This window comes from Bombyx mori, chromosome 19 (genome assembly GCF_030269925.1).
Source record: "Bombyx mori chromosome 19, ASM3026992v2".
In the NCBI taxonomy this organism is placed as follows: domain Eukaryota; kingdom Metazoa; phylum Arthropoda; class Insecta; order Lepidoptera; family Bombycidae; genus Bombyx; species Bombyx mori.
Window position 1 is genome coordinate 3,526,777 of NC_085125.1, and position 23,280 is coordinate 3,550,056.

General features: G+C 37.3%; 1 protein-coding gene and 1 long non-coding RNA gene across 2 annotated transcripts; one reads left to right on the top strand and one right to left on the bottom strand.

Annotated features, from left to right (window-relative positions):
* Positions 1–7: 7 nt before the first annotated feature.
* LOC105842600 (uncharacterized) lies at positions 8–9,553 on the top strand. The gene is made up of 6 exons (XM_021352801.3): positions 8–415; positions 2,415–2,493; positions 6,506–6,743; positions 7,685–7,847; positions 7,972–8,133; positions 8,707–9,553. Exons 2-6 carry the CDS (start codon positions 2,460–2,462, stop codon positions 8,833–8,835), a joined length of 726 nt encoding a protein of 241 aa, XP_021208476.1. The 5' UTR covers positions 8–415; positions 2,415–2,459; the 3' UTR covers positions 8,836–9,553.
* Positions 9,554–10,331: 778 nt separating this feature from the next.
* LOC134200651 (uncharacterized) lies at positions 10,332–12,489 on the bottom strand. Its single transcript, XR_009975656.1, has 2 exons — positions 11,229–12,489; positions 10,332–10,922 (listed from the first exon to the last, which is right to left on the bottom strand). It is a non-coding gene; the product is annotated as an uncharacterized LOC134200651 (long non-coding RNA).
* Between the last annotated feature and the right edge of the window lie 10,791 nt (positions 12,490–23,280).

The following is a 23,280-nucleotide window of genomic DNA, read 5'->3' on the forward strand; positions in this document are numbered from 1 at the left end:
CCAAATAGTCAGGGAATTTGTCTGTAGACTGTGTTAATTTTCAATTAAAAATACAAAATAAAAATCCAATTTACTACGCCAAACTTTATTTACTTACATAATGCATATAATAATAATTGTTGCAAAATAAATACAAAAATTAAAAGATGACTAAAGCTACCTTTTTTTTCTCCAAATTAAATCTCTTCGAGCAAATCCAAATAGGACACCAAACTGGAGTTTTTGATGTTTACAAAGAAAAAACCACAAAAACAATTTACACATAGTGAGTGCGACACAGTGCATTGAAATATATACATATGTAGATAATAAACACCTAGACAATGAGCAAACGATTTAGCCCGACGTGGGAATCGAACCCAGGACCCTCGGCGCAACAGAGAGGGCCGCTAACTACCGACTACCGCACCACCGAGTGAGTTATAAAACTAATATAACAATTGTGCCAATTTTTTACGCACACTTCACAATAATTTACGCTTGAATTGTGAAAAATGATCCATGTGGAATTTCGGACGAATGAATGAAAACGATCGCGCTACTAGCTAGGCGTAATATAATCATGAAATAATTAAAATAGTAGACATGATAGTATTAGTAAGTTTTTTACGGATGCAGATTAGGTAACTACTTAAGTCCTTTACGAAATAGCGAGTTTCAACCAAACTATTTTAAATGAAATGTAAAACGAAGGGCCAAATTATGTAAACGTCCAAGCTTATTAACGAAGTTCGACTAATGAAGGCTTCAGTATTGTCAAGTTAATAGGATTAAACGATAAGAAACCCTGTGTGTTCTTTTTTTTGTTGCTTAGATATGTGAACGAGCTCACAGCCCACCTGGTGTTAAGTGGTTACTGGAGCTCATAGACATCTACAAAGTAAATGCCGCTACCCACCTTGAGATATGAGTTCTAAGGTCTCAGTATAGTCACAACGGCTGCCCCACCCTTCAAACCGAAATGCATTACTGCTTCACGGCAGAAATAGGCGGGGTGATGGTACCTACCCGTGCGGACTCACAAGAGGTCTTACTGTCCTATCGCCAAGTGAGCATGCTGACGATCGAATCCTTCAGGTAGGTAGCAATTTTTTTAATTAAATATGTTCTTACTGTGGGAATATACTCGTATACGACAAAGGGAAGATCTTCCACCGAGCAGATGATATTGCTCAGCAGACCGACGGTCCGAATGTTGTTCTTCGGAAATTGTATGTATGCAAGCTTATCTTGAAGATGTCGTAAACTAGATTCAAGCATCTGTCAAATATCTTGTGTTGTTGGTTACCGCCACATTTAACACGATTACACATATTAGTTCCACTATAAAGGAAAAAAAAACCTGTGATGAAATCCAACTTAATTTTTTTTTTATATAGTGATGGCTTAATCACTATTTAATGGAGACAACTAGAGGATCAAGGTGGGTGGTAACATGGACGCTGTGATGCTTATAGGCTCCACTAACCACTTAAGAGGTATCAATACAGGGCAATGAGCTGGATGACAAGTCGCTGACGGAGATACTCAATGCTTAGTCGATTTACCGATGACTCACTCGGCCGGGCGTCTTTGGTAATCCCTCATATATCCTGCGCTCCTCTAAACACTGATGAGGTACAAGTACAGGGCAATGAGCTGGCTGACAAGTTGCTGACGCAGATGGTCAATGCTTAGACGATATTCTGATGACTCACTCGGCCGGGCGTCCTTGGTAATCCCTCATATACCTGATTTTAGACGGGCTTGGACGTGACGAGAGTGCAGGGGAGACGTCGGGTGACTTCGGTAGTCCCACACACCCCGCGCGCCCCTTTTCTGTGGACGTCTGTTGCGGTTCGGTCGCCGGCCCAAAAAGCAGTCGATAATTAGTTGAATAGGCTTCAAAACTAGAGAAACTTTAATTTGTTTAAAACAAATAGAAGGTTTTTTTAGTGAGCAAGAAATAGACGTTGAATTTTAAGGGCAAATCAGTATATTATCCTATTTCCGTTTTAAAATATCACTACATAGTATAAAACAAAGTCGCTTTCTCTGTCCCTATATCCATATGTATGCTTAAATCTTTAAAACTACGCAACGGATTTTGATACGGTTTTTTTAAATAGATAGAGTGATTGAAGAGAAAGATTTATATGTATAATAACATTCATTCAATAGTGGAGAAATCAATAATAAATCACAGTTTCCGAAGCGAAGCGAGGGCGGGTCGCTAGTAAAAAATAAACGAAACTATACGTACGACATCTCAAAATCCGAACGAGTTCTCATTTAGCAATGTTCCTTTTCGCAAATACTCTTTGTATATTCCTCATATAATTGGCGCATGCGTAAAAACTATTTGTGTCAGGGCTGTGACCTGGTGAGCCCAAGGTCGATCATGTTTGCTTTTAATTCTGTCATTCTTCGAACAGATCTTTCAGAACGTGTTCACGTCGTCGCTGTTACCAAAGGTGCAAATGGATCTTGTTCCACCATTAGCTGCTGTTCATGGTGAGTTCTTGAATGTTTCTTGTGTGAATGAATAATTATTGACCCATTCCTTCTATGTACTGTAGCGCTATGTAGTTATTGTTTGTATTTCTTGTGTCTTCGAGATCTGACAAACTAGTAGCTTGGAATCAACATTTTACTGTGTTGTACCGATTTCAATTTAATAATTATTTTTTTCTATCTAATGATATAAATGTCAATTATATATATTTTTTTAAAAGGTGTAATGTGATTTTTTAGAAATGCATCGTTCTTGTTACACATTAGAATTACTTAGAGGCAGAATGTTTATCACTAAGATTTCAGTGTTTAGAGCAATTAAAAAACTGCCAGCATTGAATAGCCGTGTGACCCTTTCCAATGTTTTGCTTACTTACAATGTCAATGTCATTAACTACAAAGGCGAATGTTGCGCGTAAGTTTTGACCGACTTCGGTAAGCAGCTCAGATGTGCTGCTTTTTTTCTAATGAAATACGTAATCAACAAATGTTCACGATTGACTTCCACGGTGAAGGAATAACATCGTGTAATAAAAATGAAACCCGCAAAATTATAATTTGCGTAATTACTGGTGGTAGGACCTCTTGTGAGTCCGCGCGGGTAGGTACCACCACCCTGCCTATTTCTGCCGTGAAGCAGTAATGCGTTTCGGTTTGAAGGGTGGGGCAGCCGTTGTAACTATACTTGAGACCTTAGAACTTATATCTCAAGGTGGGTGGCGCATTTACGTCGTAAATGTGTATGGGCTCCAGTAATCACTTAACACCAGGTGGGCTGTGAGCTCGTCCACTCATCTAGTAATAAAAAAATATATTAGAAAAACTGGTACCCGCCTGGGATTCGAACACCAGTACATCGCTCAACACGAATGCACCGGACGTCTTATCCCCAAGGGCACGACGACTTCAAGACGACGACTTTAGTTTTGATTTTGACGTACTACATACAAACTTGGTTTTTTCTACTTAAGCTGATAGCCTTGAGAGGCTATGTCAGCGTAACCTAACTAGTAGGTTAGCTCATTGGGCTCAAACCTGACGTCGTTGCTAACACTAACCGTAGCAAGAGCAGTGCTTCACAGAATCTACCATCGGATCGGAATCGCGACCTACTGAGAAGATCCGGCGGGAAAATCAGTGGGCTTTGGCATTGCTGTAAGCATACAAATTATACAATGCAAAGAGTTATGCCATGTTAAGGTTCCACAGTGATAAGCGGCTACGAACAGTACGTTTATCATAGTTTTTTTTTATTATTACGCTTGTAGGCAGACAAGCATACGGCCCACCTGATGGTGAGTGGTTACCGTCGCCCATGGACTTCAGCAATGCCAGAGGCAGAGCCAAGCCGCTGCCTACTGCAAATTTGTATTAGATGAAAATTATTATTGAAAATCGAAAATTTGGACTTATGTACAATTTATTTTGTAGTTAGTTTATAGTTTTTCTTGTTATGTATCAACGTGATAATATGTTTTTGTACGAATATGACGATTAGGATTATACTAAGTCGAAATAATTGGGATTATTTTGAATTGTTCTCTTTTTTATATTATCTACATTAAATAGATAATACATTTGTGACTAATCTGTGGTAGTCTTAATGCGATTATAAAATTGCTATTATAACTATATTTTGGTGCACACAATATCTGTTCGCTGCGATATCTGGACATTTTTTTTGTAAACCTTTTCACAAAAATTTCGTGTTAGTAATATTAGAGGTAATTAAGTATTTGTAATTCTCGTGAGTGACGACAAAGGGAAGATCTTACGCCGTACACGTGAAATTGCTAGGTAAACCGACGGTCCTACGAGATGTTATTGTTCGGAACTTGTATACAGCTCCTTGCTCCATAAGGGGAACATTAAGCCGAAACGTGGATAAAGTGTAAATAATGTAGATCACGTTAAAAATTTTATATTAAGATCACGTTAATACACATTAAATACACGCACGCACGCACGCACGCACGCACGCACGCACGCACACGCACACGCACACGCACACTCACACGCACACGCACACACGCACACACACACACAAACGTATCTTAAAAATATTGTTTGAAAGATTCAGGCATCCGTCGCATGTTTACGTATCGCCCCAAATATGACAAAAACTGTGTCGGATAGTTCAATAAAAGCATGACAGTGAGACATTAACTAAATAGGTTACCAAAACAATTGTCTTTCATTATTCAACTGTTCCATTCCACCTATTTCACTTAGCACTATTTGGGTCAAATGCTTTATAAATGAAGCTATCGGGTGTTTTGATTGAATTTCCATGTTTCAATAGGCATCAGAATACAATGTATATTTACCGGGAGTGAAATATATAGAACCACGTAAATTAGAATCGAAAAGTTCTCTATTGAAATTGGCTAGCACACTGAGTTTCTCGCTGGATCTTCTCAGTGTGTCGTGTTCCCGATCCGGTGGTAGATTCTGCGAAGCACGGCTTTTACTAGAGTTCGTGTTAGCAATACAGTCAGGTTTGAGCTCCGTGAGCTCACCTACTAGCCCGGTGACGCTGATATGGTCTCTCTAGATCATCAGATTAGGTAGAAAAAAATATTGAAATTGACAGGGACCTTAACTCTTCGTGACTTAACCACACTATCAACTAGGAAAGCTTAGCTTTTAGGTATTCGAATTGGTCAAATGAATATCAAAACTCCTATTTTAATATCGTTGCTGCTATTGGTGGGTAGGACGTCACGTGAGCCGCCACCGGTAGTTATACCACCCTGCCTATTTCTGCTGAAGCGGTAATGCGGTTTTGAGGGAGAACGTTGTACTATAGACGTAAGACTTTGAACTCATGTCTCAAGATGGGGGGCGGCATTTACATTGTTGATGTCTATAGGCTCCGGTAACCACATAATACCAGAATAACCGTGAGTCTATTGACCCGTTGAACTTTTTTTTTTTTTTTTATATTGCTTTCGATAGGGAGACGAGCTTACGGCTCATCTGATGGGAAATGATAACCGTCGCCCATAGACATCCAAACTACATCAGTGACTCAGATGCGCTGCCTATCCTGGGCTGGATGGGCAGCCTTATGTATGTTACACCGGCTATCCTGTCCTTCAGACCGGAACACAGTATTACTGTTTTGCGGCAGAAATAGACAGGACGGTGGTACCAACCCGGGCGGGCTTCTACACAGAACCCTACCACCAGTAGAAACTGCAAAGAACTAACTATAATTAATTGTACTGCTATCCTCAGTATTTTTTTAAGAATTTGCTTGGTTGTAGCCCTAGTATTACAATCCCGATCCACTAATGGTTCTTTGAGGTACCTCCAGCACCAGTCATTGTTCTCGTCGAACTCGTCGACGAAGGGCTCGGCGAGCGAATTAACCCACAGACACAAGACAGCCCACTGAGTTTCTCGCCGGATCTTCTCAGTGGGTCGTGTTTCCGATCCGGTGGTAGATTCTATGAAGCACTGCTCTTGTTAGGGTTAGTGCTAGCAACAACGTCAGGTTTGAGCCCCGTGAGTTCACCTACGCGCCCGGAGAATAAAAATAAAAATAAATAAAAAATATTGCTTAGATGGGTGGACAAGCTTACAGTACACCTGGTGTTAAGTGGTTACTAGAGCTTATAGACATCCATAACGTAAATGCGCCACCCACCTTGAGATATAAGTTCTAAGGTCTCAAGTATAGGTACAACGGCTGCCCCACCCTTCAAACCGAAACGCATTCACAGCAGAAATAGGCTGGGTGTTGGTATCCACGGAATAGATAACTTATAATTTTGCGGGTTTGATTTTCATTACACGATATTATTCCGTCACCGTGGAGGTCAATCGTCAACAAAAATATGCTTGATTCTTTGATCACTACACCAATAAACAAATCAAACTTTATAGGTGTTTTGAAAATTATAGAAATATTGCTGCTGCATTTTGAAATTGAAAAGTATAAATGAGATCGGTTATTATGATCTGTCCGCGGTGGATAATGATCTGATGATGTTGATATTTATTCCAGCATGCAGCGTCCAACCATTAGAAGAATATGACGGGCCTCGAGCGCCATTGATACGTCAAGTCTCCCTGGATGAGGAACGTCGCGATGACTGCCAGGGTCATTGGCGTGGTCCATATCTTCAGGGCGAGGAGGAAGAAAGAGGAGTCAGGCTATTTAGAGCGTTGTTGCTACAGCACTTGAGGTTAGAGGAACTCAGGCCCCCGCCATGTATGTTGGCGTCCGCAAAACCTGACCAAAGGTGAGTCAATAACCTGCGCAAAAAGAGCGAGTGAAAAATTAAATGAAATACGAATTATTTTAGACTTTCGCTGTTACCTTAATTGCATACACTATTATTTACCGACTGTGAGTGTATATTGTCGGGGATAGTAATCGAGTTCCAGTACTAAAGGATGAAATGTACGGTGTATGCAATTGTTTCGAATCCTGCAGGCGGGTACCGATTTTTCTAATGAAATACGTACTTAAGAAATCTTCACGATTGACTTCCATGGTGAAGGCAAAATTATAATTCGCGTAATTACTGATGGTAGGACACTTCTAGGTAGGACCTCTTGTGAGTCCGGACGGGTAGGTACCACCGCCCTCCCTATTTCTGCCGTGAAGCAGCAATGCGTTTCGGTTTGAAGGGTGGGGCATCCGTTGTAACTATACTGAAACCATAGAACTTAAATTTCAACGTGGGTGGCGGCATTTACGTTGTAGATGTCTATAGGCTCCAGTAACCGCTTAACACCAAGTCGGCTGTGAGCTCGTCCACATATCTAAGCAATAAAAAAATAGAAAAACAAAAAAAAATACTAGAAAGAGGGTAGACGAGTTTGTCTGCTCCTAGCATCCTACTCACAGTATTCTGTCTACCCGTGATGGTATGACGAAGAGTTCGACGAGCGAACTAGCCTGACATAGCCCACTGAATTTCTTGCCGGATTTTCTCAGCGGTTTGCGATTCTGACCCGGTAGTATATTCAAGGAATTACTGCTATTGCTAAGGCTAGTGTTAGCAAATTCTCTCGGGTCGAGCCCGTGAACTCATCCGTGTGTAGGTGGAATAACCCCTAAGTTACCAGCGAATAGGTTGGGAAAAAAGATTAACCGCACTTATAAATTTATTTGTACGGAAGCGTTTCATAATTAAGCAAGGATAACACCATAATATCCCAAAGCTTTGTCAAAAAGGGGCTGGTGGTTGTATTGGCGAGACTGGAGGTCGTTAGAGCGGGCGGCCAGAAGATTTAGGGAAACGAAAGCCAGGGCAAGATTGGCCGAAAGGGCGGAGCACATCCCTCTACTGAGCTTAGACGAAGTGGAATTTGAGGATATTATGCAAGAACTTTGCCAGGTAATTAAGTTGGCGATTAATCGAGCTACGAATTCTTAATTCCTAATTTAGGGTGAAATCATATACCGTAACGTGTAAGGAAACACGAGAGAGCTAGATTAATAGTTATTTTATTGTTCTACAGGCTTGTGCTCACGTGGAACAGAGAGCCTTGGTGGTGTTAGCGTTCTTGTGCGAGGTTTGTGCTCGCGCTGTCAGAGTTGGGGGCTGGTGTAGAGCCGCGGAATGGTCGGCCAAACACGTGGCCCAATGCGCCACACCTTGGGCCATACGGCATGGTGGCTGGGTGAGTGCGGTTACTACGTACATACATGTATTAATCGGACTACGATCGTGACCTGGCTATTGCTTGTGATAGTACAAATTGTAACGCCAAACAGCGGTTGTGACATGCTTGTGTTCACCAGCGTCTGTGACATTTTGCTGTGGCTACTTACATCTCCTGCTCCATCCTTCAAACCGGAACGCATTACTGTTTGTGGTAGAAATAGGCTTTTTTGGTGCTTTTCGTCTACTACTTCGACTATCCTAAGGTGGCGCCATTCACCGTATGAATTTAAAACAAACGTACAACAAAAAACTTAGTTATTATTGAATGGAAATTCAGGCAAAACCGTAGAGAAATCGTCAACTGGACTTATTGCTGTTTCTCAAGACATTGGTCATTTTAATTTTAACATTGTCAACGTCTCGCCTGCAAAGCGTCCCAGTACGAATTTGGACAATTTCTAACGCGGTCTAGCAATGTAGTAAATAAATGAATAAATTAAAATCACGATAAGTATGAGTAATCCTTTTTGAATCGTGTATATTTTAAATAATTAAACAGCATTAACATTTAATTTTCATTTATTTTTAGAGTCATGTAGTTGAACGTGCCGGCGGGGCGCGCAGAGACGAAACAACACTACTTGCCGGCGCGGCGGTCGCGGCCATACTGGCGTTTCTTTTGTTTTGTCGCGCTCGGCTGCGTCAAGCTTTGATGTAACTACCCACATCATACCTTGGAGCGTCTCCCGGTGGTCGATTCTGCGAAGCATTGCTCTTGCTAGGGCCAGTGTTCCGGTTTGAGCCCCGTGAGCTCACCTACATGTTAGGGTGAAGCTGAAATAGTCTCTCAAGGCTATCAGCACAGGTAGAAAAAAAGGAGCGTCGATACGTAAAAACTTGAACTGGCAATACCAATGTTGAAGGCTGGCCAAATTGTCTTAGACAAGTCAACGAGAGCCTTAGTATCTTTTGGATATACTTTTACAAGAAAATGAATGGGATTGGAACGATTTCTAAATAAATATATTTATAATCATAAATTACCTTAGTCGTATATGTGATTAGGAAATATTATGTAGTGAACAATTATTTTATTAAGAATGTTATTGTTATATTATATTAAGGGACTTAGTTCATGTACTATGTTTGTTGTTCTTTGAAAGGTTTTAATGGATACAATTCTCACTATCTACGTAATTTTTTTTCTTCTGTTCATCGGCGCGGTGACTACATTTGTAAAAGTTTGCAATGTTATCCTATAAGGATATTTTATGTATGAACAGAGTGTGTCTTGATATAAAACACTACGCTATATTGTATCTATGTAAATTTAACGATACACACACTGGTAAGGTAATGCATTTTTAATTGTCTGTACAATTTTGTTTAAAGGATATCGCAATAATTAAAGTAACTGCATAAAACTAAACACAAAATATTTTGATTTAAATCCTACATCTAATTAACTTGAAATAAATGTGAATGATTGTTTGTTTCAATGTGATCCGATTTTATTTTTACTGTTTTTTTTTTCAGTATCAGCTTCTTGCGACGCCATTTTTACCATTGTTGAGTCAACTTTCAGTTATGGTGGGTTGTTTTGGGAATAATGAAATGGTTTTCGTCGAACCCTTCGAATGCGATAAAGGGCTCGGCGAGCAAATTAACCCTCAGACACAGCCCACTGATTTTCTCGCCGGATCTTCTCAGTTTTATTACTGGTGGTAGGACCTCTTGTAAGTCCGCTCGGGTAGGTACCACCTCCCTGCCTATTTCTGCCGTGAAGCAGTTATGCGTTTCGGTTTGAAGGGTGGGGCAGCCATTGTAACTATACTGAGACCTTAGAACTCATGTCTCAAGGTGAGTGGCGCATTTACGTTGTAGATGTCTATGGGCTTCAGTAACCACTTAACATCAAGTGGGCTGTGAGCTCGTCCACCCATCTAAGCAATAAAAAAAATAGTGGTTCGCATTTCCGATCCAACGGTAGTTTCTGCGAAGCACTACTCTTGCTAGGGCTTGTGTTAGCAAATTCTCTCAGGTTGAGCCCAGCGAGTTCGCCTACTCGCTCGGTGAATGTAGTATGTATAGCCCCTTGAGGTTACTAGAATAGGCAGGCAGAATAAAAATAAATTGTCTCAGGATGCGGCAACATTAACAAAACAACCGATCTCGCGAAAAATAAAGAGAGACGCGAATTAAAATAAAACAAAATTTTTCACTGTCTATTTTTTTATTGTAATATTTCATAATATCGTCTCCGAACGAGGTTCGATAACACCATGCTCCAAATTCACTTCGAAAAAACACGTAAATTAACAATCATGTAAATGAAAAATAAAAATCAACTCTATAATTAATTACATGCGTTTAACTAGTTTAAAAACTATCACATTATAATTCATTTTCAATAAAATCTTCAACAATTTTTAAAAGCTTTGAATACACTTGCAACAATTTCACATAAACATTTAAACTTTTTTATAACAGCAAAATATAGTTTTATTAATTAACTTAGCTCACTTTAAACTATCCAGGTATATGTATCACATACATATTATATGTATGTATATAATACTGTCTGAAAAATATTTTCTAACGAATCTTCTTTTGTTTTTCGTGAAATTGAACTTCGGAGCTCATCTCGCATTGAATCATTACGAGATGACGACGTTTTCTAAGTTTTACTACGTATTATTTAAATAGGTACATGCTTTGTAAATCAAATTACAATATTTTTGCGATTTCCTCTATTTAACAAAGTTTGTTGGCAGTTCTGGTTCCAGAGTAGAAGCAGGTAAAACTCTGTGCAAGAAATGAAACCTTCATTCCATCATTTCCCTCGCAAAATGATTTACTTAACAATTCGAATTACAGAAAGAGAAATATGTAGTAAGAGAGAAAGAGAGAGAGAGAGAGAAAGTTTTAAAATTTTAATAGTATTTACAATCTATATTAAAAACAATGGTGTTCATTCCGTATTTCGTAAACGGTAAACAACATTTTTTATCTTTGTATAAAACATCGTTCTAATAACAATCATAATCTATTTGGTTATTATTTTAAATTGATATCTTGAATATTTTCGTAGCTTGTTAAGCCTAAACTTACACTAGTAATCATTTTGGAGACTATTATTGCAACCGTAATTTCTAGAAAGACTAATAAATATCAAGTCAACTAGATATATTATTGTGACTTGGTATTTTTAAACATTTTTAGCCGGAGACCAGTCCTCCATGTTTTTGCACAGAGTATAAAACAGTACTCTGCGTAAAAAAGGCGGGATGGCGTGAAATTGATAATTTTACGTAATATATTATGATTAAGTGGCATGATAATTTAATACAAACTAAATGGGATCCTTTTTATCCGGCATTGGACAAATGAAATTTATGACAGAACTATGTCTAGTAATTGAAATTTGAAAAAAAAAAACCTTTATATGGGTCATACACAAATAGAGAATAAAAAAGTGCAGCAAAAAAAAAATCTCAGAATCAGTGTGAAACAAACTATTTATTATTTAGCTATTGATTATCAATCTTTTAATCACTGTAACCGAGATCAATATGTCTTATTTTTGGCATAATCGCAATTTTTATATTTTTGCGGACCACAGAAGAGACGATTTAGTCTACAAGAGAGATGAACAGCTGTGATGCAGCGTAAGCTAAAATATATTAAGACAACATAATCGAACACATGTAGCCACTGATATAAACGAATACCCAAACGCAAATAACATGTCAAAATAATCACATTAATTGGAAAATAAAAAATAAAATAATGTCTACAGAAAGGAAAATCCCTTCGGTGGACTTATGAAACAAAACAAAATTTCGAATGATAATAATTTTACAGCCATGGTATATTACTCGTATATAATTCTTTAGATAGCTAATGAATTTTAATATGCAATGTAATGAAATTTAAGGACTTTGATTATTTCAAAATATTTCCAGAGAACTATCAGAATCGTCTGAATCAGCATGAACTAAAACGAAGCAAGATATGGACAAACCCACGACCCAAGGGTTGAACCCCCTGAACGAAATCAATAAAAATAAAAAAAATGTTTTGATTCCTCTATTTACATTGATTAGATTTATAATTTTTTTACTGCGAATATAAAATGTACTAAAAAGTTTGAGGCTCTAACTTAGAATATCAAATGTTGCCAAAATCAAACCTCTTTCTAACCAACTTTAAAAAAGGAGTAGGCCCTCGGTTCAACTATTTTTCTACTTACTACTTTCTCTACTTAGACCTACTAAGGTATGTTTCTTACACATTTTCTGTGGACATAGTCTTTTCGGTGGACATCGGGACCACAGGAAAGATGTCCACAGAAAAGATGTATTATAAAAACTCTTGCGTAAAGAAATTAACTTTAAGGTTAGAAATCAAGCAACATGCTTTTCATTTACTTGTACTAAATGCTCATATAAAAACAATAAATATACATTTTTATAGATAATATTTACATGTCTATAATTGGAACAGGAAAGAACACTTGATCTTTTACGTTTATGTGTGTTTTGGAATAAAAAATATATTTTCACTCGCACTGGAATCGAAACAACAAAATATCAAACGCCGGAATGGCCACTATTTAGTGATGCCAACAGTTAAAAAAAAAAACTTAATGCGGTCGAATAAATTAAAATTTGATGTCGTTTTATCGCGTCCACAGAAAATACTCCATTTCATGTAACCATAAGTTTATTGGATTTATTGTATACAGATAGTAACGATATATTTTTTTTATTCTCAATATTATCATCTTTATTATATTGTTTGTGTTACAAGTAAATAATTTTAATATATAGGGTACTTTAATTATTTTTAAACATGACTCAAACATTATACCTTCGTCTTGTAACAGTCCACAGGAAGAGATTTTTTGATGTTTAACGCCATCAAAATGAAGTTATAAAATGTAATATTTTACAAGATACGATTAAAATGAGTAGTAATATAGTACCTTTACGATTTAAATACTTTCAAATATTCGCCAATTTGCTCGTTTAGATGATACATTGCTATAACACTTTTTTTACCCTTTTTGTGTATGACCCATATAAACGGAAATAAAAAAATTGTTACATAACTGTCATTACTATCAATTTTGACGCAATGGTTATTATTCTAATTTTGTTTCTTTATGGTTGTTATATTAAATATGCTTATAGTGTGAAACTATTACTTGGACAATGATGTAAACTTTAAAACTTCGAGTTTTCATTCATAATGTTGACACTGATTCAAAAAAGTTGATAATTACATGCCAATCTATTATTAGAGGTATATATTATTGACTAATGTACGTATTTAGATTTTTTTTCCCAAATCTAACAATTTAATTTCAAGTTTAATCTTCTGCATATTTTGTTGAGTTTTTTTTTCTGAAAACATTTTGCTTTAATCCTCAAATTCTCCTTTCAATGTAATTTTTTATTTTTATGAAACAAAAGCACATACGTTTAGATTTTCTACAACGTTCAATACATACTGAGCACACCGTATGAATAACAAACTAATTACTATTTACTAAAAAATACTAATTACCAAATAACGAAGTAATTACTCAAAATAAACATATTGTTTCATTTAATTTTACTTACAAAATACGCTCTTAATGGAAGGATGAAAATTACGAACTCCACTTAAACTAGAGAAGATAGCCTTAATAAGATATAAGTTTTACTACATTTTAGAAAATAAATCACACCATACTTCAATAAACAATTTATAGATTCATGATGACGCTTTTAAATTGTGTTCTTTGCTTGACTTTGCAAAATAAGGATGTCTCTTTCTATCGCCTCAAATTCGAAAGAGAAACAGTATCGACGTCATAATAAACAGCTTATAGTATGTAGTGGTTTTTAATTTATTTATAGTAGTCTGATTCAATTCTTTGAAACCTCATTATTATAAGTAATTCTACTAATTTTATTGGGAATTTAGTTTACAGAGAGTATATTTTGGATATTTTGAAATGAACAAAAATAATTTGATGGATTTACTAAATAAATAAATAAATGTCTAATGTATCTTTGTGTGTGATGTAATAATCATATAATTAGTTAAAAGGAACCTTATGTATATTTAAATAACAGTTACCTATTTAAGAACGATAAAATTCAAATTGTTAGATAAAATATAATAATTTTGATTTTTTGAAACAATAATAAATATAAGAATATGTAAGACCTGTACGACCTTGCTTGCGAACACGGAAACTGTAAATTATTCGAAACATTGATAAATAATACATTTAAAGTAATTAACGCGATAATAAACCGTAAAAAATGTTTTAAGTCTACGACTCGACAGGCCAAAGAAAATACCAAAGTCAAAGCGACTTATGTCTTTTAAACTATTTTCAAATTTTTTTTTTTTTTTTTAAATGTTATGGCAACATTTCATCTATCGTTCGTTTCCGATCCGGTGGTAGATTCAGCGAAGCACTGCTCTTGCTAAGGCCAGTGTTAGCAGCACTCCGGCTTGAGCTCCGTGAGCTCACCTACACGTTAGGGCGAAGCTGAAATAGCCTCTCAAGGCTATTTATTAGCATAGGTAGAAAATAAAGAAAAAGAAAATACTATCGTGAAATTAAGCTTCGTTATATTACAACGATATCGTGAATAGTTTAGGTTGTATTGAAATTTAACAATATATCTAAAATAAATTATATAAAATGTTTAAGTTTCATAAATAATTGACAGTTTAAAGAGATTAATTTTTTTTTTTTTTTTTTTATTGCCTTTGTAGGCAGACGGGCATACGGCCCACCTGATGGTGAGTGGTTACCGTCGCCCATGGACTTCAGCACTGCCAGGGGCAGAGCCAAGCCGCTGCCTACCGCTTAATACTCTCCATAAGCCTCGTTTGAAGAAGGACATGTCATAGCGCTCGGGAAACACCGTGGAGGGGAGCTCATTCCATAGCCGGATGGTACGTGGCAAAAAAGATCTCTGGAAACGCACTGTGGATGACCGCAGTGGCTCCAGGTAGTATGGATGAACTCTACTCCGATGGCGGGCGGTGCGATGGTAAAAACGAGATGCTGGTATCATCTCGAACAATTCCTCAGAGCACTCCCCATGGAACATACGGTACAAAATACAGAGGGAACCGAAGTCCCTCCGCAGACCCAGAGGCTCCAAACGAGTTAACGGGGTAACGAGTAAACGAGTTAATTAGTTAACGGGGTCAAGACATCATTGATGTAATTTAAAAAATCAAATGAAATGAGTTTCAGACTTAAATCAGAATAACGTATGTTTAAATTTAGATAAAAGTTAATGTGAAATAACCTATACAATATTATGTTTAACTTCTTAACTAGAAATTCTTGCACAAAAACAAATATTTCGTGTATCTCGGAAAGGATTCTAACGATTTGGATCAAGTTTTGTATTTAAATAGTTTTTGGTCTTTAAGCTTGTTTACAACATTTACATAAAAACATGATTGTTTTCCGCCATCTTTTAAATCTCAGAGATACTCGTATTGTTCCAAATGGTGTTTCAAAGACAAACCTTTACGAGATAGCATTACAAAACAACGTTATTTATTATTTAAATTTATTTTTTAAATTGAATGTTTTGACTGATGTCACGAAATTACTGGGAAAGAAAATATTTCTACGAACCGATTGAGCCAAGCTTGGTCGCACAGGTAATATTACAGAGTGAGCTTTTAAAAAATAATCTTTTAAAATAGAATTAACTAACAATCGCTATGCGCTACAGATAAGTATCAAATCCAAGCATACAGTACATAAGTATTTACAGATAACCTTACGAGGCCATATTTATTTTATCTAAATAGAAAGCACGCCATTTTTTAACATTTGGCGCGCTCCTAAAAATGTCCTGAGAATAATTTATTGTTTTTATTCTCTTCCAAATATGATTATAGTGTTGCGTAATAATTAGTAAATCTTTGGGAAAGTTAATCTGTTGCTATTTTCAGTTTTATTGTCAAGCAGGATCTATTACTAATTATTTACATCTGAACACCTTGAGTAATAATAAATGGATATTGTAGTTTTTGTTTACGCGGCGAATTACCTCATTTCAATTACAAAATCAATACAACGCGCCTAAAATATCAATGAAAAACATTTATTTGATGAAGAAATTAAATTAATTTATCTATCTCAAAACACCTCTATTCATTCTGAAATCGATTACCGTGTTGGAATCTTAATGTAACCACAAAATCAACACTAATTCCAATATATTTCAATATAAGCTTAATTATATACTATGTTTATACGTCAGAAGCAAATGATATCTTATCACAGAATATGACTTCATTCGTTCATTAAATCAACGTACCTATTAATATGCAGACTGAGAAATTTAATGCGAAAGCATATTTAATTCTGATGCTTTCCAAGATGGATTTTTTTAAATATCTAAAAGTTGCAGTTTTACAGTTTCAGAGGCATATCAATAATGTAACCCAGTCAAACGGAAATAACACATGAAAAGCGACATTAAAAAAGAAACATATAAGGTATATTATTCATACATATATTCTTTAAGGACTTAGCATAGTGAATGAATGAGATATTTAAAATTCTTCTCTGCGTGTGAACTACACACTTTGTTTTTTGTTTCTTTTCTCAACCTACACTAGTATTTACGTTCGTGCTCTATACAGCCTGCTACAGATATGTTAAGAGTACCATAAATATTTATAGTATTATTTAAATTTTAAGAGAAAACCAGTAATGTTGCCAGAACAAAATCTTCCGCGTCGCTCGTGCCTATGTTTCTTAAACTGCACAGGTGAGACGGAAAATTATTAACCGTATTTGACAGATCGTATTTGACAGCTTCAAGTCGAGCCTCTAATAAGTATTGGATACTTGTGCGTATTCTTTTTTTTCAAAAAGCAAAGCTAATATTTTATTATTTAATTCAAATCTGTTCTTTACATGTATTTTTGGTATAGTTCCTTTTTTTTATTTACATTTTCACTAATAAAACCATAATAATTAACAATTACGACACTAGCTAGCAATTTACTTACTTCATTTAGAAATATTTAGGGTATAATAAATATGTAAAGTACTATGGTAAGACATGTAGCTTTACAAATATTAATCCTTATAATTTATAACTTCTATTCTATTATTGCTATGTCATATAGGCGGGTTGTTGTTAACATTGTCGGCCATGAACCATAGAAAATTGAGATCATATTTTTATCGCTCAATTTCGAGATTTTCAAGCGAAGTGGACGGTTCCCTACTGGCATTTTCGTATGAGCGTTTCTTTGATTCTCAATTTTTTATTTGCGTTTAGCCTTCGCTACCTAATAAGCGGTTATTCGAGAACGCTTGTAGACTCCTTTCGAGTCTAGTACTTATTCGAATGACTTTAACAAACACGTTTTTAAATGTCAAAAGAAAAATAAATTTCTTATTTGAACTTCCAACTTTAACGGTTTCAACAATTCATTATTTACATTTTTCTAAGTAATTTATTTTGTGCCAACTAGACATAAAGTTACATCCATTCGTGACGTTAAGTATTTCTAGAAAATATTTTTTTAACCACAACTGCACTGGGTGGGTTTAGTGGTTATAAACGCCAGTTACCGCTTAAAAAATCAGTAATTCAGATTTTATTCTATGTTTCATTGGTCAATGTCATAACAACTGTCAATTTGGCTGTATGCGCTGACTTTTTTGCTATTCCAGGTCGAACAGAAAATGTTTTTCGTAGAAACTTGATTAGAGATGACGCTTCTTTCCAGAGAAGATCGATCTTTCGATTAATTATTTCGACTTCAATCTAAAGAATCGATTTTCAAAATCTTCATTATAAATTAAATTGTTTAAACTATTTTATATTTGTGCACTTGTCAAAACAAATATATATTTTTAAAAATAAATCGATTCTTCGATTAATCTATGTCAGATCGTCATCGGTGACTTGAATTACTGACTTACCTAGCTCATACAGCTTAGAGCGGGATAGCTTGGTAATACCACGTAAAGTTCCATCGAAAGCATAAATATTTATTGACTTTTCATTTGTTTGTTTGTTTAAAATAGGCACTTCAGTTTTTATGCGTCTTATTTCTAAATAAGTCATAAAATATTCTACTTTGGGATTTTGTGTGGCACATTTTAAAAGCATATTTCAGGGCAAGGCACATAATAAAACCATTACGTTTTACAATCAATGAAATTATGTTTAAATTGTAAAAATTGTCTATGAATATGCATTGGCTGCTTTAAAACACCACAATAGACTTTTTCACATTAATCCCGCTCTAGCGTCAACACCTAACCTAACACATACTAAGTAGGTATTTACAGCGATTTAGATTCATCCAACATTTGCGGTAACGACAAAGTGATTTGGACATCACTATTATTCTTAAACGACGACTACAACAACAACAAAAACTTAAGTTTAAAATAAAATTAAATTTACTTAGTTAATTAATGCAGATCTTAAATGACAATTCGACGAATAGCCCGATAGCTATAGCGGATTAAAAAAAAAATTAAATTGTTTTCGCGTGTGTTTAAAAATGCCAAAATGTCATTTAAATTCAGCATCCGTGAATGGCTTTACATATAAACGACAACATTTATTAAACGAACAATAACAAAATAGCGATGAACATCATTTTTAGACAACATACATTTATTAATTCCAATAATTTGTATAATATAAATCACATTTAAATATTGAAAGTAAGCGCCATATTTTTATTGAACAACTAACATTCATATAATAATATAATCTACAGTCTCTATAATCGCTATAATATTTATGTTACATCTAGAATACCTATATCGTTTAATTAAATAATGACACAATTCACAATTTAGCGGGAATAAAATTGTGGCTGTTACACAGATAAAATATGAGTGCCAAACATTGTGCATCTGTGTGATTAGTGCGAGTTTTTAACGTTCTCGATAGCGTAAAAGTTAACTCAAATTTGTATGGAGTTGGAACCTTTGCTTACATTTGCCGCTAGGGGCGCTGTTCCAACTGCATACAAATTTGAGTTAACTTTTACATTATCGATAACGTTAAAAAACTCGCACAAAAGACAATTGTTTATGCCATTTGAACTTGTAGCCGTTTGTTTGTAGTCCGTGGTCTGGCTCTAATTTCCACTAATTTAACAACAATATTCCATTTTGGCATTGTGTTCCTTAATTTTCACGTTTTTCTCTCTCAAGCGCAAACAATTAAATAAAATCCACATTACCATCAAACTTGATTTCACTTCAAGAAGTAATTTTTGTGCGCACACCCATCCGCTAAAATACGATATGCATTTCTCAAATTCTTCACCCTTCAACTTGTGCCAGTATTGAATTAAATCGACTTATTAATGATGATGGGATGTAAGGGGTGGCAATGAAATCACAGCTACTCAATAGCCAACCTCACCTGCCCGTGGTGCATCCTGCTAGCTAACAGACGAGGCCCTGGCGACCGACCGATGGCGGTATAACCATCCATAACCAGCTATGTCTCTAAATAAAAACACATCAGGACTTGGGCAGCAGCATGCCCTGAAGAAAGGACATAGTACTGCGGTCACCAACCCGCCTGCCAAGCGTGGTGACTACTGGCATAACCCTCCCAATGGACAAAGCAAAACATGAACGGCCCCCAGTCCCGGGCAGCCCCGCTATTCCTGGTTACGGCAGCGGCCACGGTAACGGTGGGGCAGGGGGTGCTAAGAATCCCCCGGTGCGATCCGGCTGCCATAAACGACTGTACCTTGGCGCGTATAATACACGGACATTGCTGAAAACTGAACATCTCGAAGAGCTGGAGACAGAATTGAGCGCAATAAATTGGCATATTATTGGCCTATCGGAAACCCGAAGAGAGGGAGAGGGTTGCGAAACCCTAGCTTCAGGGAATATGCTCTTCTATCGAGAAGGAGAACAGCTCTCGCAGGGCGGCGTTGGTTTCCTTGTCCACAAATCCCTTGTCAACAACATTACGGAAGTCAGTAGTGTGTCGGCGCGGGTTGCGTATCTTGTAGTAAAACTAAACAGTAGATACTCATTAAAAGTTGTGCAAGCATACGCTCCCACATCCACATACTCTGACGAAGTTTGCGCGGTCTTTTACGATGATATCGTAAAAGCCATCGAACGCACCAGTAAGACCCATTATACCGTAGTGACGGGGGATTTCAACGCGAAAGTAGGAATACAAGAATGTGGAGAGCCTGTATTGGGACCCCACGGTGTTGGCTCTAGGAATTCCCGAGGGCAAATGCTGGTAAATTTTCTTGAGATGCGGGGGCTTTTCTTGATGAATTCGTTCTTCAAGAAAGGACTCCACAGAAAATGGACCTGGCAAAGCCCAGACGGGAAGACTAGAAATGAAATAGACTTCATTTTAGCGAATAAGCGGCACATATTTAGGGATGTCACCGTGATCAATAGGGTTAAGACTGGCAGCGATCACCGGCTGGTACGCGGCACCCTAAATATCGACATTAAGCTGGAAAGATCGCGTATGGTAAAGTCTGGCTTGCGACCAACTAGGCAACAAATCTCGGAGCCCCCAGAAAACTTCCAATTAGAAGTCAAAAACAGGTTTGACGTTTTGGAAACTGACTGCGATGTGGATAAGCGTACCAACGAAATGGTGAAAATTCTAAGAGAAGTGGGCAATAAATACTTTCAGCATAGCAGAAAAGGCCAAGACACTAAACTCTCCAACGAGACCCTGCAATTGATGAAACAGCGAAGGGAAACTGCAGATGCTGCTCCGTCAGATGGAAAAACTATAAACACTAAAATCAGAAAGCTGATTAGGCGTGACCTTCGCCAATTCAACACAACAAAGATTAAAGAGGCAATAGAACAAAACAAAGGCACCAAAGTGTTTATACGGCAGCAACAACTAGGCCGAAGCCATCTGACGAAGCTCAAAACTGCCGATGGAAGAGTTGTTAACTCAAGATCAGAAGTCCTCACTGAAGTGGAGAACTACTACCGTAGTCTCTATGGCTCACATGCTCCCAAACCCTTTGCCCACCCAGAGAATGATCACCGAGCCCCTTTAGTCCGCCACTATACGGAAGACATACCCGACGTCAGTATAGAGGAGATAAGGGCTGCTTTGGAACAGCTTAGAAATAACAGAGCTACAGGGGATGACGGAATCAGTACAGAACTGTTGAAAGCAAGTGGTACACCAGTTCTCAACCAATTATGCACAACGTTCAACACCGTCATCCAAAAAACGACTACACCGGAAGCCTGGAGCAAGGGTACTGTTATTCTCTTCTTTAAGAAGGGAGACCGTGCTCTGCTCAAGAACTACAGGCCTATTTCACTTCTTAGCCATATTTATAAGCTGTTCTCGAGAGTCCTTACAAATCGCTTGGCCTCTAGACTTGACGAGTTCCAACCTCCGGAGCAGGCTGGGTTTCGCAAAGGCTACAGTACGGTAGACCACATCCACACGCTAAGACAGGTTATTCAGAAGACTGAAGAATACAATCGTCCTCTGTGTCTCGCGTTTGTGGACTACGAAAAAGCCTTCGACTCCGTCGAAACTTGGGCTGTTCTGGAATCCTTACAGCGATGCCTAGTCGATTATCGGTACGTTGAGGTGTTGAAGAGTTTATATAAAGCCGCCAAAATGACAGTCCAGATCCAAAACCAGCAGACAAACCCGATTGAGCTTCACAGAGGAGTGCGACAGGGTGACGTTATATCGCCGAAGCTGTTCACTGCTGCTCTCGAGGATGTCTTCAAGACTCTGGACTGGAGTAAGCTGGGCATCAATGTCAATGGCGAGTATCTTTCACACCTCCGATTTGCGGACGATATCGTTATAATGGCAGAGTCGCTGGAGGATCTCAGCTGTATGCTAGGTGAGCTCAATGCCGCGTCACGACGTGTTGGCCTGGGAATGAATCTGGACAAAACTAAGGTCATGTTCAACGACCATATCATTCCTGGACCGGTAATAGTCGAATCTGCGGTACTCGAAGTTGTGTCTGAATACACCTATCTAGGCCAAATTATTCAGCTGGGCAGGGCCAACTTTGAGAAGGAAGCTGATAGGCGCATACAGTTGGGCTGGGCTGCGTATGGAAAACTCCGTCACATCTTGAACTCAGCAATCCCGCAATGCTTAAAGACAAAAGTTTTTAACGCTTGTGTGCTGCCGGTCATGACATATGGCGCTGAAACGTGGACATTAACCGTAGGTTTGGTCCGTAAGCTCAAAGTCGCTCAGCGTGCTATGGAAAGGTGTATGCTCGGAGTTTCTTTGATGGATCGAGTCAGAAATGATGAAATTCGTCAAAGAACCAAAGTAACCGACATAGTCCTAAAGGTTAGCAAGCTGAAGTGGCAATGGGCCGGACATACGTGTCGCAGAACCGATGGCCGATGGAGCAGACGTGTTCTGGACTGGAGACCGCGTACCGGTAAACGCAGCGTTGGGCGTCCCACTGCCCGTTGGACCGATGACTTGCGGCGATATGCTGGGAAAGATTGGATGCGGAAGGCGGAGGATCGTTCATTGTGGCGGACTATGGGAGAGGCCTACATCCAGCAGTGGAGAGATACAGGCTGATGATGATGATGATGATTAATGATAATTTGCCATATTAGTATGACTCTTATTCTTTAATAATTACGGCCTAAATTTGTCATGTTATCGTCATATTTTGTACACATTAGTGTATAGCTTTTTTGCCTATTTATTTACTGTCAATACATTCATTTGAAATAAATGATACCACAAAAATATGGCTAAAGTACACTATAACACACATGTCACATCTGTAAGTAAAAATGATTGAATTTAATTTTTTGACATTTAAATGTCATGCTCAATGACATGACAGTTACTCAGACGAAGGGATTACCACTGTGCTTTCAATTTCAACATTAATAAAAGTGATAACTTCACATCTTTTCACATTCCTTTGTGTTTATCATTTGTGTTACTGTAATGACTTGTTATTTTTGTCTATATTTTTGCGGCATTCTTTGATACATTAAAACCTTAATAATAATAATTCATTGTAAAGTCAAATCAAGTACAAGTTGAAAGTGAATATACTTTACATTTCTTCAACTAATCTATCTAAGCAACGCATCACATACAACCTCACTATC

What these genes read in the sequence shown, in the direction of transcription:
- LOC105842600 (XM_021352801.3), top strand. Translation starts at nt 2,460, where the DNA reads ATGGATCTTGTTCCACCATTAGCTGCTGTTCATG. An exon ending in TCCGCAAAACCTGACCAAAG is followed by an intron (nt 6,744 to 7,684) that starts GTGAGTCAATAA and finishes TTTGTCAAAAAG; the next exon opens with GGGCTGGTGGTTGTATTGGC. An exon ending in TTATGCAAGAACTTTGCCAG is followed by an intron (nt 7,848 to 7,971) that starts GTAATTAAGTTG and finishes ATTGTTCTACAG; the next exon opens with GCTTGTGCTCACGTGGAACA.